This window comes from Penaeus chinensis, chromosome 7, assembly GCF_019202785.1.
Source record: "Penaeus chinensis breed Huanghai No. 1 chromosome 7, ASM1920278v2, whole genome shotgun sequence".
NCBI lineage: Eukaryota > Metazoa > Arthropoda > Malacostraca > Decapoda > Penaeidae > Penaeus > Penaeus chinensis.
Genome location: NC_061825.1, coordinates 39,920,743 through 39,938,242, shown reverse-complemented (window position 1 = coordinate 39,938,242; position 17,500 = coordinate 39,920,743). Strand labels below are relative to the sequence as shown.

The window sequence follows — 17,500 nt, the reverse complement described above, 5'->3', positions numbered from 1 at the left end:
CCCCCTGACTTCAGTCAGGGAGGGTGGATCCTCACTGATGAGTGGGTCTGGCAGAGGAATCTTAACTGTTGGAGGATCAACCTGATACAACTGCTCAAAATACTCAGCCCAACGCACACGCACCCCATCAAGATCTGAGATTATCTGGCCACTTGCTGAGCAGACTGCAGTCGTCTGTGAAGAGGGCTTGGAGTGCAGCTTTCTCAGGGCTTAGTAGGCAGGACGATGGTCATTTACTAAGAAATGGCTTTCGACCTCCTCTGCAAGATTCCTGATAAACTGTTCCTTATCCCTTCTCAACAGTGACCTAGTCCTGCGTACAAGAGAACGGTGCAAGTCGTGTTCCCCTGACAATCGAGCTGTACGACAAGCATCTGTGGCTTCCAGTGTCTCCTGCGAGATGGAATTCTGTCTTGCTCTTGGGCGTTCACCAATGGATTCCTGAGCTGCATCAAGCGTTTGAGGGTATCCCACATAAGAACAGGGTCTGTCAGGCCCTCGAGTGCTGTGAGACGACCAGAGATAGCCTCGGCAAACATATACATATATGTATACATATACATATATACATATACATCTATATACATATATATATATATATATATATATATATATATATATATATATATATTACCTAACAAATTTGAAATAATCAAAATAAGCAGTGATTCTCATATCACTTTCTAAAATTACTCCCTATATTTTTGGTTCATATAAATAGATGCTAGTTTACTTACTTTAGTCTGAGAGTGCAAAAAATTAAGGAAAATTCTCAATTCGCTGAAATTCATGTATTTTCTCTCAACTTCTCATTACAATGCTAACTGAAGTGTTGCATATAGAAAGATGTTTTTTCACATCATTTGGCATGGTTTCGCAACCCCTGATGGTAACCCCCACAATTTGGTCTCAAAAGACATTATCCCATAAATATAAAAAAGGTGAAAGAAATATCTTTCCAAGCCCAAAAATGAATCTATCACACCTCCTGTAAGAATGTCCCCACACTGTCATAAATACTGTCTGTACCATGATTGCCTAATATATATAACAGCAAATCTCAACATCAAGATGTGCTTTATCTTGAATTTCTAACTTAACCTAACACTAGTGGCACTTGTAAAATAAGTGGTACATACAAAAAATACTGTTTGCCCACCTAACTGCCCAGACATGTTCCTTCCCCAGGCATAGAGGGCACCGTGAGTTGTTAGAAGGATGGAATGCTGGCTACCACAGGCAACAGCTCTCACTGCTCCGAACCCATGGGGCATTTCCACCTCCTGAGGTAACAGGTGGCCCAAGTCACTTGGGTCACAGGATGGAACAGTGTTTGCGGTAACAGCCCTACTCCCACTATAAGACAGTGAATCTGGAAGACAGGATCATAAAAGAGTAAAATCAGAGAATATGTACTTCATAGTGAAATATAATATTCATACTGACATTGGCAATGAATAAAAAAAACTCCATAGATTTGTAACAGAACATGGCATAAAATGAATACATCTCTGTACATATCCCAAAATACAATAATTTGATCTATAACACAGCAATCAACTAATCAATAGAGATGAAAGTTAGAAAGACAGACGGACACCTAAGCAAAAGGTACCTATCATATTAACAAAATAAAAAAATCTATAATACTCACTCCCATTGCTATTTGAACTACTGTTGGAATTTCCTTCACTGGTGTTTTCTTGAGGTGGGTTTGAGCTCTGGCTGTTGTTTGTGCTGTCCGCATTGCTGGCCTCATCAGATTTCTCTCTGTCATCATCCTTCCCTATCCTGACCTCAGATGCCTTCTCTGGAGAGGGTTCAGGGGAAATAATGAAAGATTTGGCACCTCCATTGCCCTCTGCCTCCTCCTCATCTTCGGGCAGAGTTGCAATTGTGTCTTCACCATCATCAAGGACTACCTCCACTTCCCCTCCCTCACTGCTGCTTCCAGATTCAGAAGCAGCATCACTGACAGCCTTGCTGAGCCCATCCTTATCTAGTGACTGCAACTCTGGTGTTTCTCCTGTGATCCCTGAGCTATTTTCTACTTTGTTGTCAGGGGTGTTTTCTTCCTTGCTCTCACCATTTATTTTGCCATTCTCTATTTCTTTCTTCCCCCCTTCACCTTGCTGCGTCAGTCGGGCCCGCCGTTGCAGCTGAGCCTGTACCCTAAGGCAGGCTGGATTATTGCCCCATGTGTACACTTTGTGGTTCTTTGTTACAGCAATCTGGACAAGCAAAACATGTCATAAGATGAGAAAACCAAAACTTTAAAAACAGTCCAAATTACACAGTAACTCACTGACACAATTATGAATCCTGTCTAGTCATTACTTAGTATGTCATCAAATAAACAAACAACCAACAAACTTACATTCTGGAAGTACCCAGCAGCAAGGTGTGTTGCAGGCCCAGGGAGGGGGACTCTCTCTGGCCTTGTTACTTTCATGATTCCACCATTCCCACACTGCCCATATGTCCCGCAGCCCCATGCATACACAGACCCATCTGAGGCCATGGCTACAGTGTGTGCATAACCACCTTGTGCTTGAACAATTTTCTGAAAAATAAAAAATAAATGTCTTATTACTTAAGGAAAGTTCATATCATTTCTTCCTAAACTGTACATTAATTACACCCATAGATTTCTTAACAATGTGGTACCAGAGGCTTCTGTACCTTTTTGGCTAATCTCTCAATGGCAGCGGGCACCTGCACATCCTCCACGCTACTATGCCCAAGCTGCCCATGGACCCCCCAACCCCATGTATAGAGCCTGAAAAGGAAAAGAGAAGGCTGGTCATTCCCTCAAAACAAGAAAGAAAACCTCTTAAAACTTAAACACAGCCCTATATAAATCCAAACTTAATACCAAATAAATATTCATACTTCAACTAATCATACAAAACACAATTTCATTTTCTGTATGCACTCACTTGCCATCCTCACTGACTGCCATTGAGTGGAACTGCCCACAGGCAATATTCACGATGCCCTTCCCCTCAAGACTTGTTAGCAGGGTGGGCCTAGGATAGCGACCTGTGCTACCTGTGCCTACCTGACCATACCTGCTATTACCCCAACCATAGACCTGTTAAATATAAAAAAGGCTTCAGAAGTCACCTAATGTGTGTAAAAAAAAAAAGAGGAACACTTGTAATATAATGAAATAATTAAACAAGTAACTTATATCAAGAAGTGTTCTCATGGTTATATTATTCATGCTATTCTAAATCATTAGCATAAAGAGAAACTTTTACATATATATGCACATTTTGCAATAATTAACAGATCAGCCTCATCATCACCATTTTTCTACTCACCCCATTATCTGTGATAGCTAGCATATGGTTCTTTCCTGCAGCTACACTCAGCACCTTCATCTGGGTAAAGTACGCGACCATCCTCGGCTCGGAGCCATCAGAAACTAAGCTAGTCTGGCTTCTGCCATTCATGAGCGGTGTCAAAGGGCTGGTGCCAGGTACAAGATGGGGGACGGTGCCATTGAGGTTTGGCTGTTGGAGTGAGTTGGCAGATGGGAAATGAGTTCCTTAGCTCTTCTTGCAATTTATTTTAGTATCATGTAAGTTCTGGTGGAGAAGTTCTATTAACTATAAACTTCAGTAAGGTATGACATTTTACTTCTAATAATTTAAACCAACATATTGAAAACAGAGGAGTATCAATTCATACACAGACACAGTCACAGACCCAAACACAGACACACACACACACAGACACACACACACAGACACACACACACACAGACAGACAGACACACACACACACACACACACACACACTCACACTCACACTCACACTCACACTCACACTCACACTCACACTCACACTCACACTCACACACACACACACACACACACACACAAAAAAAAAAAAAAATAATAATAAAAAAAAAAAAATAAATAAATAAATAAACAAAAAAAAAACTAACCTCCTGATCTTCTGGGAGAAAGACGTTCACACCTGATACAAGCTTAGGGTTTGTGGTGCATCGAGACCCATGGCCCAAAACACCATAGTCTGGCCTGCCCCATGTATAGAGAACATCACCAATAATCAGTGAAGTGTGGCCATATCCACATGCCAACACCTGGTGATGTACTTTATCCACTGGCAATGGTACAATCTGAGGGAGACAGACTGATTATGTGCAAAAAAATAAAAACAAGTGCATGAATCACAAATTTGCAACATTAAACAGGTCAAGGTGTGTGAGCAATGCAGATCTCACCTCTTTTGGAATTTCCACTTTGTAGGTTAGGAGCTCAGGATTGTACATCCAACCTCTTCTTTGGTTTAGATGGATGATGATGGAAAGGAATACTTCAACAAATGCTTCAACTGACACCAGCTCTTCACTACCATAAGCAAGCAGACAAGAGTTGTGAACCATTGATGATAATGGAAGAAATGCCTGTTTTTTACCGTTGGTTGTCTGTAGGAATGGCCTTATAGCTGGCTGTGTTGGATTGTAAAGGTCAGCTAGACGGCGGAGGACAGGGACCTCAAGAGTAGAGAGCAACCCCAGCACGAGGGCAATGTGTCTTCGTGCCAGTGTTGGACGAGTGAGGAGGACCTGACGTAGCTCTGGGTCTGAAACACAGTGCAGATAGCCAGCCTCCCTTTCTCGTGCCAGAGGAGAAATGCTGTCAATGGTGGTCTGGCCTCCCATCTGATCAAGTTCAATTGAGTCTAGAATAGGGGATGCCTGTGATGCCATCAAAAGCTGTAGTTTTTCAAGATAGAGGCCTCGTGAAGCAGCCAGGTATTGCAGGGTCTCCCAGCGCCAGGAGCCAGCAGCCAGAGCGAGTGCCAGTACTTCATCATAGTACTGATTGTCCCTAAGGAAAAGAAGCAAGTTTCTCAAGGCTTGTTGCTGCTGAGGTGGCTTGTGTGAGCCTGGAAGACACAGGTGGTGCAAATGACATATGATGGCGAGGTTAGCCAGGTTACGGCGCTCTTCCACCCCAAGGTCTGGACCACTCACGCCACTGGTCAGTGTTCCCATGTAGGTGAGAAACTCTGTTACTAACCCTTGGCCAGCAAACTTGATTGAGCACTTCACATGAGGACACTGTGAAGCATAAAAGTAAAATCAGCATAAAAGAACATTCATTAAATTTTTCATCACATGACACCATTCAATATTTAATCAAAAATAGCTAAAAAACAATTCTTATATGTAAATCACAACAACAGTATATAGCAATGACTAACCCTTGAGTGCTTGTACAAGGCAATGGCTGCACTGAAATTCCTGGATTGAAGCTTGACATCTGCTGCAAGCTCAAAGAGCTTAGGGTCAAGAGAGAACATCACACCAAGCTTATTTGCACTATCAATATCACCTGCTCGAAGCACCAAGTCCATGAAGAGAGATTCTACACTGGTTCTATATTAAAGAAAGAAAGAAAGAATGAAAAAAAAGAAAAAGAAAACAATGTCTAATTTTCTCCTCCATTAATCTCTTGCCAACAGGAGTTGTGTCATCATGTCAAAGTAAAAAATCCCAATTACTGGTCAGGGTGGCATGATGTATGACGATGGGATGATTAGGGCACTTTGTTTTTCAAAGATGAGTATGAAAAAAAAATTCACCCATTGGGTCCGGGTGCCTTGCAGTTTGCACATAGACCAAAATCTGGGTTTACTTAAATGGGTGTGTGGCTTGTAGGCTCATCCACACTAACATTCATGCATGGTATCAAGACTCCTTGCCCCCTCTTTGCTATTAACTCTTTTTCTGCATATGCATTTTTTGCTGTTTTGTCATTTGTGTGTATTTATCATTTGTTAAGTTTTATCACAATGGTAATAGACAGATTTTTATTCAGCAGACTCCATATCATCTCTCCATGTAGCCTACAACTCTGCACAATAACAATGAGTCATAGTGTGTTATTTGTATTATTTCTTATATTTTCAAATCCAATTTTTGTAATACACCCTGCGCTGCTCATCATAGTGGGCAGGAATATGTTCCAGTGCATAGAAATAGTGTCCTCTCTGTAGTCAGTTCTTCTCTCGGTTCACAGATGATACACTCCACCCTCGTTTACCAGTGGAAATAATATAAGAGCCCTTCCTACAGCCTCACTAAGTCTACTCTTTCTCCAAGCACTTTGTGCACTCACGGCTAGATGTCCCGTCACCTGCAACAATATCTCATCACTTATGTTGCCATCATCCTGGCCCTCTGACAAATTCTCCAATAATGACATGGTCCTGTCTCCTGCCTAAAACTGTCACCAGCCAAATTTTTACATGATGAGATGCTACTGTCACCTAGATCCAATAGGATATGACTGGACATACAAAATGAAATACCATATCCTTATGTTGAAATTACTCGTAATTAATCATGTTTAACTAGTACATATCATATTCCCAGATTTTTTCAGGTAATAAAGTGCTCTCTAACAGGTTGTGCAGGTGCAGAAAACCCAGAATCAGGCAATAGATTATCACTTCTTACTTGACTATGCTTATGCAATGCCATATCCCTGCGGAAGCCTTTTGGGCTCATTCATGCAAACCATAAAGATCTGTTGGGAAAAATCATCACAAGATATTGAATGTGCCGGACAATCAGAGTTGTGTGCGGATTAGTACACTCATGCCCGATTTTACCTAAAATTTGCCCATCACCAAAGGTTAACCTCCATGATCCAGATGACATGACCAGCATGTCATGAAAAAATTTGTCCACCATGACCAGCAGTGCAGATTGTATCACGGAAAAATGAATAATAATAATAATAATAATAATAATAATAACAAAATAAATCACTTATGGTTAACCCCTTCCCAACGGGTCATGCCTATAGGAGTTAAAACAAGCCAGAAATGTGGCGTGCGGCTGTACGCCGCAGCGGCACGCCAAAGCACTACAAGCTGGTGATTTGGCTTGATGTACCAAACTCCCCCGCTCAAAGTCAGTGTGTTGCCATTGATCGCCAGAGCATAGTGTTTTTTATTTAGTTTTCTTCACTCGTCACCAAGGGGTTAATATTATCACACTGACTTATGGATTACCTAGAGAGATGATATGGAGACTACACAAGGAAAACTGTCCATTACCATGTGGATATAGCATATTGAATCCGAAACATAGACACTGAAAAATGGCAAAGAAAATTAAAATGTTTCTGAAAAAAAAAAAAAGAGAAAATAACACTGCAAAGGGAAGGCATGGAGACTTCTTACTGCACATGAGTGTCCCTGCACACCCAGCCTACAAGCCACACACCTATCAGAGTCATTGCTCAAGTAAGCCTAATGCCTAGATTTTGGGCCACATGCGGGCAATGAAGCATCAGGATCCAAGGAGTTAAAGGGTTAAAACACTACAAGGTAAAGAATGCATTCATAGTTTTTATCCCTTATCTTACTCATCTTAATCCTCCATAGCTAATATTCAAAAGTAAAGGAAAGCATCTTTTTCCCATCTCTACCAAGAATTTCCCATAAATTATTAAATTCACCTCTCATGTCAATAAAAAAAAAAAAAAAACTTGACACTAATAAACAGAGCAAGTAACTTTGTTTTGACTCCTTCCACAACAAAGTTACTACCTTAGACCCAAAGACCTACCTTGGCTGACATATATACAGAGATTTGGTAGTTAATATAATGCATCCGTGGGGCCATGTGTGACTTGGCAGTTCCACGTAGTCTTCATCTTCCTCATCTCTGCCCATCCGCCCCACAACAGATGACCTGCCAGAGCGTGGTGGACTGCTGTTAGTGTCCTGTGAGATCAAGGGGGGACTAGAGTGCATCGACACAATTTCTTCATCCTCCGGCAAGTCTATTTCCTGGATCACTGGGTTGACCTTGCTGTCCTGCAAAATATGTAGATTTGGTTATGACTGACTGCTAACTGATACTATACATAAATCATTCAATCACTGTAATAACTATGTATGTTGAGTAATAGACTCATATTCCATCCATTTTTTTCAATAGACATGCAGGCACTACCTGAAGTGTCTGCATAAAATTTCCTTTTTTCAGTGAGTATATTTTTATACGGGAAAGTGCATATACTAAAAAATGAGCTAAGAAAAGGAACCTAATGTCGTCGCATTTCAATATTCATAAATATAGAGTAAAACACTTATTTGTTTGGTAATATCAAATAAAAATACCATCAGCAAAATCAAAAATAAATAATGATCATATTCTACATCAGTGACAGAAACACATTCTGTATTTTCAATAAAACTAGTCTCACTATCTCCCTTTGCCTTGAACATCTAATCCAACAAAAAACTTACTATAGTTCCATCTATTTTTGATGACGATGAGAAGAATGTAGAGATGATGGTGAGTTTCCGCCGTGATGTTGAATCTGAGAGGAAGATCATCTCATCTTGGAGGATGATTTTCTCAGCATCAGGTATGATTTTGAAGACAAAGAGGGGGGTGGGTTCCAATTCGGTACTATAAATCTGTTGGCAGAAAAACACATGATTTACTAAATTTTGTAAAATTAAGGAATGCATAAAAACTTTCAACATGCATGTACAACTGTATCTGTATCATTCAACTAGAAGAACAAGAACAGAATGAGAAAACAACACATAAAACAGTAGGCAACAACAAAAAAGTAATCAACTAACCATAAGTGTAGTGTTTGGTTTGCAATGCCCTGCTAACAGGTATCTTTCTTTGGCATATTGTGGGGTTGCAATAACGTCATGGATGAATTTGCAGAGCCTCTCGGGTCTAGCAGAGATGCACGGGGCAGCCTCTCCATCACCCCCTGAGGCTATGGAGGTTGTGGAGGTTGTCATAATTTGCTCTGGGGTAGTAGTGGCAGACAGTTCATCAATATCACAAGTGTCCACACCTGGAATAAATAAAACAAAAGCTACAGTGCTGGCTTTATCAGAAGCAAGGTTGAAGCTCTAAAAGGTATTTGAGTACGCTTGCTGATTACTTATGTATACAATTTTTTGCTTGAAAGTCATTCTGATGTCTTACTGTGAACTGGTGGATGAAATTTCTAGTTTTTTCAGAACCCTGTGCCACTTTTTTAGCTGCAAACCATTTCTGGCAGGGTCAATATGAGTTACCACTGCTAAAATATAGCTGCTTCACTACAGATTCATCCTATAAACTTTCAAAACCTTTCTCAATTTTATGTTGGTAGTGGGTACCTTTCAAACCCTTTCTCAATTTTATATTGGTAGTGGGTACCTGAAAGTGAAGATACCTAAGAAGTTATATTGGGCCTCTTCACCTGTTTGCCTTGTGAAATTTGATATAAGGAACTCCAGTATAGATCTACAATAAAATTGTTGCAATTGGTAGTGATACAATAAAATTGCCCAAAAATTAACCCCAGTCCTATTTATCCCACAAGTAACTTGTGTGAGTATATAAAAGTCCCCATTCATACTCCACCCCTAATAAATAGCCTTGAGACTGATGGTATGGACAGAGCAACTTATAGCCAGGCACACCTGCACACAAACAGCCTGTGGCCACATTCACTAATGCACTTACTATGGCAAAATCGCTGGTAATTAGTAATGATCATAAACAGACAGCAGTGGTATTCACCAACAACTTGTCATCAGAGTTACCATTGTAAATTTTGCCAATGGTCAGAGCACTGGTAAGTCCGCTAGTAATTCAGAAAGATAATGCCATCATGTATCATCTCGTCCAAAAATAAATATTTAAGCAATGTTTTTGGTCTGTTTTTATTACTGATACGTTTTGTATGGCAGCAAGCACATACCATGACATGGACATGCCAAAAAAATCAAATTTACATGAAACTAGTAAGAATAAAAACCACAAAAATTCTCATTAAAATATAAGTAGACACAGGCCTATATTAGACTGTAGAATGTATAGAATCGATAAGTAAGCGTACTCTTAAAGAATTTTTCTTCTCTGACATAATTATTACAAATTATATATATAAAAAAAAAAAAATACTTACTTATACATACACTGGCAATGGAAGTGTTAAATAAGTATAGTAACTTCTGTGCCTGTTGGCACTTTGGCAAAGGACAACAAACTCACAAACTGCATGAGAAAGAATGAGTTTGAAACATTTCCTTTGATTGATGATAGATGGCAATGAATAAAAATTGTGTTTGGACTGGTTCTTTGTATGACAATGATGAGAAATAAATAAAAAATTGTATATTAATAAATCAGTTTGTATTGGTTACTATAAATACAATAAATAGCCAGGAAGGTCTATTAACATCCCACATAATGGATATAATTTTTAAAATTTAAATTTAAAATTTCGTACATATGCTTAAATGGTGTTAAAAATGCAACCATAATTTTAAAAACTGCAGTGTTGAGTTTTGTTATACATAACGTGATTGCCCAAAGGAACCTAAAAGATTTACTGTAGCCCTTTGTTGGCTACCATTGCTGTTGGCTACCATTAGAATGAGTCAATTTGCAATTGTAATTCTGTTGAGGCAAGTTACCATCTCATGGGAATCCCACTTTAACACTGCTGGTACACATAATGATAACTGACCATTGGTATATGCATTGTGATCAAATGTTAGTGAATCTGGCCCCTGGAAACTAATTATCTCAGTTCACCCTAATGCAGAACAGTCTTGCACTGTGAACATCTTAAAAAGGTTGCTTTGACATCAGCCTGTAGGAAAACTGGTTGCCATGGAATTGGCAATGGATATATATAAAATGTAACAGAAAAATGTTTAAATACATGAAAGTATCATCAACAGGACATTACTAACTTGTTACTGAATGAAACTTCAGCATTTCAGGGGATCTTGGTCTAGATTCTAATCTAAATTATTTTTTTCTTTGTCACAAATTTCTAGTTAATATATTACTTTCTATTTCCGGAATGCTGGTTCAACCTACGGTGCTAGTTGTAAGGGTGCATCTAAAATAGAAATATCATGGCTTTATCCTGATTTTCATTCATCAACTCCTGGGGGTCCTGAACAATTTTTTTTTCTCTTCCCATAATCCTAAAGTTAAATGAGATGCAAATCACATTATAATATTACAGACAAGGCATTAAACGTAAAGCAAAAGCTATTTATCTGTCCTTCATATTATGTGCAAAAACTAGTGTTGGACGGCATGGAAAATGAACAAGCAAAAAGTGTAAAGGAGGAAAAAAATCAAAAGGAATTTAGTAATAAATATAAAAAAATAATAAAACAAGACTAATGACGGGCTATACAGGTGACAGGTGCCATCTCTCTCTCTCCTATGATACAGTGGTGAAATCAAGTTCACGAGACAGGGACAATTCTGTCATGCTCAAAAGAGGTTGTCTTAATTTCATCTGCATTGGAAATGTGTAATATGGTAACCATCTCCAGGTGAGTGCTAAACATTTTTTTCAAATCCACTTAAAAAAACAGATAAGTGTGAGAAAAGGCAAACTGACCTTGAGTCAGCCATTAGTCAATAGGTCATTTACCTCATACAAGTGGAATGACAAAAAGCTGAATTGTCCTTAGGAGTATGTGTACCCATGTTAATCTTGGGTACTGCATATTTACTGTAAATGAAACTGATAGATATAAATATCAAGGTTAATGTAATGGCTGGCCAGGATGATAGATAAGAGAGGACAGCTGTGGTGCCCCAAACGTACCCATAAAGATGTGGACCCAGTTCCGTGCAGATGTGTTGCCAGATGGAAGAACCAGGTGTTACCACAACACACAAACACAAATTTATGTTTCAGTTTTAAGCCAATATTATAAAAAATATATCATGGCTAACATACTGTTCTTTTAAATATTGTCCTAAAATCATCTACATTTTTTTTTTTTTTTTTATATAAAAATCTGTGATTTTTTTTTGGATAGAAGTGCTTCACTATATCAACTACATATTATCTTCTGCATTCACTATCATCTTGCTATAAATACTTATACAGACTGTAAGCAAAATCTTTTTCTTGTTTACTGAATTTTGGTGGCAGCTACTGATAATTAAGTTGATTATCATAGATTCTGTATCCAAACAAAGATGGGCAGTACATAGGTATTGCTCAGTAAATGTGAGTAAATAAAATAGGATACACAAAAAGGATAGATGAAAGAGAGAAAAAAAGGAATTAAACAATGTAATGATGCATTACCTTTATTTTCAGTTAATGGTTTTCTCCTGGTGCCTGTCTTAGCTTCAGCAAGTCTCTGTTTAAGCATTTGCAGCTTCTCCACTGACAGCTGCTTAAGCCCAAGAAGCCGTGACCGGTGGGGGGGTCCCGAGCGATGCAGTGAAGCCCCGGGACTCTCGTCATCTGGCCACTCTGGAGTTATGTGTTCGAGGGGAAAGAGATACTGGCTACTGCGCTGCTCCAGCACCAAGCGCCACTGCCTGTCCTCTGGTCCTGTGATCTACAAGGGATACTTTGGTTACATGTATACAGCTAACGACACATAACAAGAAAACTACATGTAAGGAGACCACCAGTCAGGTTTTTCAATGAAAAAAAAAAAAAAAAAAAAAAAAAAAAAGAGAGCATAATTTGATAACCATGCAGTGATGTTTTGCTGTTAAATATATAAAATTAAAAAACTTATGGTACATTTACCGAGAGCACTGTTTTTCTGGAGGCAAAAGCAGATATGCAGAAAAAGGAATAAGTTTTACATTCTTTGTACTGAAATGCACATTATTTCATATGAAATTGCCTTTTTCAGTATCTTTATAAAACATGGAATCTTTACCTTCATTCCCAACAAGAAAAGCAACAATCTTCACTTGAGTATTTTCATTTTCTTGCAATTTAACCCATTGGCGACGGGTGTAGAAAACTAAAAAAAACTCTATGCTCTGGCGAACCACGGCAATGCGCCGACTTTGAGCACGTGAATTTGGTACATCAAGCCGAATCATTGCCTCGGAGCGCTTTGGCGCGCCGCCGCCGCGGACAGCCACACGCCACATTTAGAGCGTATTGTTTTGACGCCTATAGGCGTGACCCGTCGGGAATGGGTTAAGAAGTGTACAAGGAAATGGCTTTAGAATCCTATGCCGGGTTTTCTAATCTCTCTGGAGGACTGAGAAAGTGATCATCATATGGTGGCTACAGTAGAGGATGACTAGTTCCAACACACACGATGACATGGTGCAAAGTGCAGCCTAAATCTTGTTGGATAAGTGGGCCTGGGCCTGAGTTGTTTTATCTGCTGCCACAGGCCTAAGACAAAGTTGAAAAGGAGTGGTCCTATGTCAAATCTGTGAAGTTGCCTGGTAGGGCCAGAGTGCTGCTGTGTAATAGAGGACCTCTTTCAAGGTGGTATTGATGCTTCGTGGACCGACTGCAGTTTAATGACCCAGTTTGTTGTAGCTGAAGTATGTAGGGATGAGACGTCAAAAAGCACTGACTTGAATTACTATCCACAGTCTGTTGTGATGACTGCATTGTGCTACCCAGTCTGCAACAAATGTCTTGGCTATGGTGTCTGCTGTGTTGTCAGGTGTAGGGAATCTTCCTGGCTAATGGGAGAACTTGTCCACAGTTGTAATGATATAGGAACAATTGATATATGTAGGTAAGGGATGTGTGAGAAACATTGACCTGATAACAGGAATATTTGAACTGGTGGGCTGGTGTGATCATGCGTCTTGTTCCTTTAGTGGGCCATGCAATCCCTGCTCGAAGCCAGACACCTGCGTTGATGCTGGGCCACACTACTCTGCTTTTGATGTAGTGCTGCTTGGAGTGGCACATGGATACTTAGCACAGCTGACAGCTGTGTAGTGAGCACAGCTTATGCAAGGTGAGGTGAGCTACTGCTATACTACAAAAACCTCATGGCAACAGAACTCCTCCTGAGAGACCTAAAAGGAGCTACACAAAACCTAGTGTCCCACTGCATGGGAAGTTATAGACAAAGATCTTTAAGGCAAAGCATGCAAGGCAATTCATAGTTATTATTGTAATCTGGATCACCAACTTCAAACACAACTTTGAGCATTTATTGCAATTTTAATCTGACACTTGACTGTGCCATTACTGCAAAAGATAGACATCATATAACATCACTATTAAAATCTCCCATTAAATACTTTAAGTAATGTAATCTGCCGATATGTAATATGATGATATCCTTCTTATTATGAATGGTCAATGATGCGAAATGATAATCAAATTTACAACATCAACAGACCCCCAAGACTGACCAGCAAATAGACAGTATCCAAGGAGTTGTCCCGACACAAGTCTAGCTCTGTGACTGGCACAGTGATGTAAGTGCCACCAACTTCCTTCCCTGAACTCAGCTCGATGAAGGACAGCTCTCCTAGCTCTGTGCCAATGATGGCCAAGGAGGCATCACCAACCATCGTCTGCCACCTAGAAGGAAGGTCCCTGTTATTACATGTTACTCATTTTCCTAGAAACTCCACATAAATGAGCACCATTAACTTTCTACTCCAACATCAACCCTACTCACCAGACAAGGGATGATGGTCGGGCCCTGCTTCCATTTGGGGGAAGAACAAGCACGTCATCTGTCTTAAAGCGGTGATCTTGCACTGTTCCAGGGTCCAGGCGGCTGCCCAGGGGGACCACAAACAGTGTACCATCCTCACCTGAGAAAAATAGGATGTCATTATTACAGGAGCAGGTTATCAATGGTGTTGTAAGATTTAAACACATAACAATCTCTTTTTTCATGGAGAGAGAGAGAGAGAGAGAGAGAGAGGGAGAGAGAGAGAGAGAGAGAGAGAGAGAGAGAGAGAGAGAGAGAGAGAGAGAGAGAGAGAGAGAGAGAGAGAGAGAGAGAGAGAGAGAGACAGAGAGACAGAGAGACAGAGAGACAGAGAGAGAGAGAGAGAGAGAGAGAGACAGAGAGACAGAGAGAGAGAGAGAGAGAGAGAGAGAGAGAGAGAGAGAGAGAGAGAGAGAGAGAGAGAGAGAGAGACAGAGAGAGAGAGAGAGAGAGAGAGAGAGAGAGAGAGAGAGAGAGAGAGAGAGAGAGAGAGAGAGAGAGAGAGAGAGAGAAGGGGGGGGGGGGGGGGCATTGAAAATACCAAGACAAAGTAGCACTTACTGGCAACAAGTAACCATTCTGCATTGGGACTAAAGGCTAAAGCTACAGGTTTACGGTGAGCATCTGTTGTCCAAGGTATTCTCCTAGTGGTGGACTCCCCCTCTCTGTGGTCAAAGATTACTATGTCACCATCACTGGAAAAGAAAAAGAAAAAAAGTTAGGTTTCTTGACGCAATATTACGATTATAAATATTATCATCATCATATATTATCTTATTTTAATCATTTATAAACGGGGAATGGACAATTTTCCTAAACCACAACAAGTGTACTACCCAACAGCATACGAGACACCACATCCTTATGCCTCTAATAAAACTGATCTGTCCACACTCCGGCCCATATGACATCGCCTCACAGATGTAGGAGGCCCCGAAACTATCCTACTGACTCACCTGCAAGCAATGGCTACAGTGACAGCCTTAGGTGAAGTGGAGGTGGTGGCAGTGGTGAAGTGGTTGCCACGTAGTCCACCCACCAGCCGCACCACCTCATAAATGCCCACTACCATCGCACCATTCACCTGTGGGAGAGAATGGGGTCTCTATTTTATTTCTTTTGAATGAATCTGTGTATTTTTTAACATTTAAAATTAAGCCATATTGAAGGATAGGTAACTGTAAAAGTTAGAAGGAAGATATGAGTATAAAGTTTGTAATAATGAGGAAAACAGATATAAAATCAATTATTTCAAAAATACTAATGGATGAAACACACTTCACTGCCTTTCTTAAATTTTGAAAATTTTATAATTTATCAACAAACCAGGATTACTGTGCATAACTATGAGAAAGTTAATATTAGCATAAATTAGTAAGTAATATTTTGAAGTATCTTTAAAAAGTCTTATTCATATCAGAACTAGTATTCTTGGAACCAAATCAACTGTTGCTTATCATCATTACAAATCCAAAATCGACCATTGATATCATCTTCACTTTAACATCAACTCCCCAAAAACTTTCAGTTACAAAATGACCTTAATACACAAGCTCCACTGACAGTAATGCCAAAGGCCAAGATATCAGCTTATCCTAATTGTATGAGCCAAGCCTAAAGCAGGTTTTGGAAATGTCCACTTTACTGCTCTTTAGCAATAAAAGTCATGTTTGTCAAGCATATGGGGAAACCCAATAAAATGGGTAAAAGAGAAAAGGAGAAAAATATTATGAAAAATACAAAATGACAAAAATATTTGCTTACATCAAAGACCAAGAAAAAGTAAAAATATGAAACAATACATAGAAAAGAAAAGAAAAGAGAAAAAGTATCAGACCAATCTAAGATCATACTACTAAAGGTAACACTTAAGAAAGATAAGACAATCATTAATGAAATAGGTGCTTGATTTCAGTTTTGAGGAAGCCCTGTTCTCTTGAATAGGCTGAGGTACAACTTTAATCTTAATGGCCTTAGGATTTAATGTCATACAAAGGGCAAAATGACTTTGGAGAAGTTGCAATAATATTTCCCTTTATGCCTCAGTAAGCTTCTCTATATGTGAGGTACAGGTTGTGGAAGTAAATATATGGACAATATATAAATAAATCTATATCTATATCTATATCTATAATATATATATGTGTGTGTGTGTGTATGTGTGATTACGTATGTGTATGTGTGTATGTATGTATATGTATATATATATATATATATATATATATATATATATATATATATATATATATATATATATATAAGATATTTATAAATATATATAATATATATAACATATAAAATACATATGTATATATATAATATATATGTATATATATGAATATTTACATACATATGAATATTTATATACATATGAATATATATACACACACACACACACATATATATATATATATATATATATATATATATATATATATATTTATATATATTTATATATATATTTATATATATATATATATATATATGTATGTTTATATATATATATATATGAATATGTATATATATGAATATATATATAAAATTATATATATATAAAAATATATATATATATATATATATATATATATATATATATGTTTATGATGTTTATGTATACATATGAATATATATATATATCTTGGACAGATCGCATTACAAATGACGAGGTGTTAAGAAGAGCAGGAAGAGGAAGAAGCCTAATGAAAACAATCAGGAAGAGACAGCTAGAGTTTTTGGACATATAATGAGAAAGGAAGGACTAGAAAACTTGACATTAACAGGAAGAATCGAAGGAGAAAGGAGCAGAGGCAGACAGAGACTGACCTATCTGGGCAGTCTTAGTAAATGGATGGTATATATATATATATATATATATATATATATATATATATATATATATATATATATACATATATATATATATATATATATATATACATATATATATATATATATATATACATATATATATATATATACATATATATATATA

The 17,500-nt window shown here is 38.4% G+C and overlaps 1 protein-coding gene across 4 annotated transcripts in view; it reads right to left on the bottom strand.

The window, feature by feature from the left end:
- The window catches only part of LOC125027234, a 32,726-nt gene that overhangs the window by 8,137 nt on the left and 7,089 nt on the right, over window positions 1-17,500 (bottom strand). For 3 of the 4 annotated variants that reach the window (XM_047616190.1, XM_047616189.1, XM_047616191.1), the window contains exons 2-18: window positions 15,465-15,592; window positions 15,070-15,203; window positions 14,470-14,608; window positions 14,198-14,369; window positions 12,147-12,405; window positions 8,650-8,879; window positions 8,305-8,478; window positions 7,619-7,869; window positions 5,242-5,416; window positions 4,256-5,098; window positions 3,956-4,150; window positions 3,327-3,518; window positions 2,940-3,094; window positions 2,683-2,779; window positions 2,378-2,563; window positions 1,655-2,231; window positions 1,160-1,372 (exon numbers count right to left, since the gene is read on the bottom strand). In XM_047616190.1, coding sequence (XP_047472146.1) covers window positions 1,160-1,372; window positions 1,655-2,231; window positions 2,378-2,563; window positions 2,683-2,779; window positions 2,940-3,094; window positions 3,327-3,518; window positions 3,956-4,150; window positions 4,256-5,098; window positions 5,242-5,416; window positions 7,619-7,869; window positions 8,305-8,478; window positions 8,650-8,879; window positions 12,147-12,405; window positions 14,198-14,369; window positions 14,470-14,608; window positions 15,070-15,203; window positions 15,465-15,580 — 4,108 coding nt within the window. In that variant the 5' untranslated portion in view covers window positions 15,581-15,592. The remainder of the gene's footprint in view (window positions 1-1,159; window positions 1,373-1,654; window positions 2,232-2,377; window positions 2,564-2,682; window positions 2,780-2,939; window positions 3,095-3,326; window positions 3,519-3,955; window positions 4,151-4,255; window positions 5,099-5,241; window positions 5,417-7,618; window positions 7,870-8,304; window positions 8,479-8,649; window positions 8,880-12,146; window positions 12,406-14,197; window positions 14,370-14,469; window positions 14,609-15,069; window positions 15,204-15,464; window positions 15,593-17,500) is intronic. The other variant, XM_047616192.1, reaches the window with a different exon arrangement.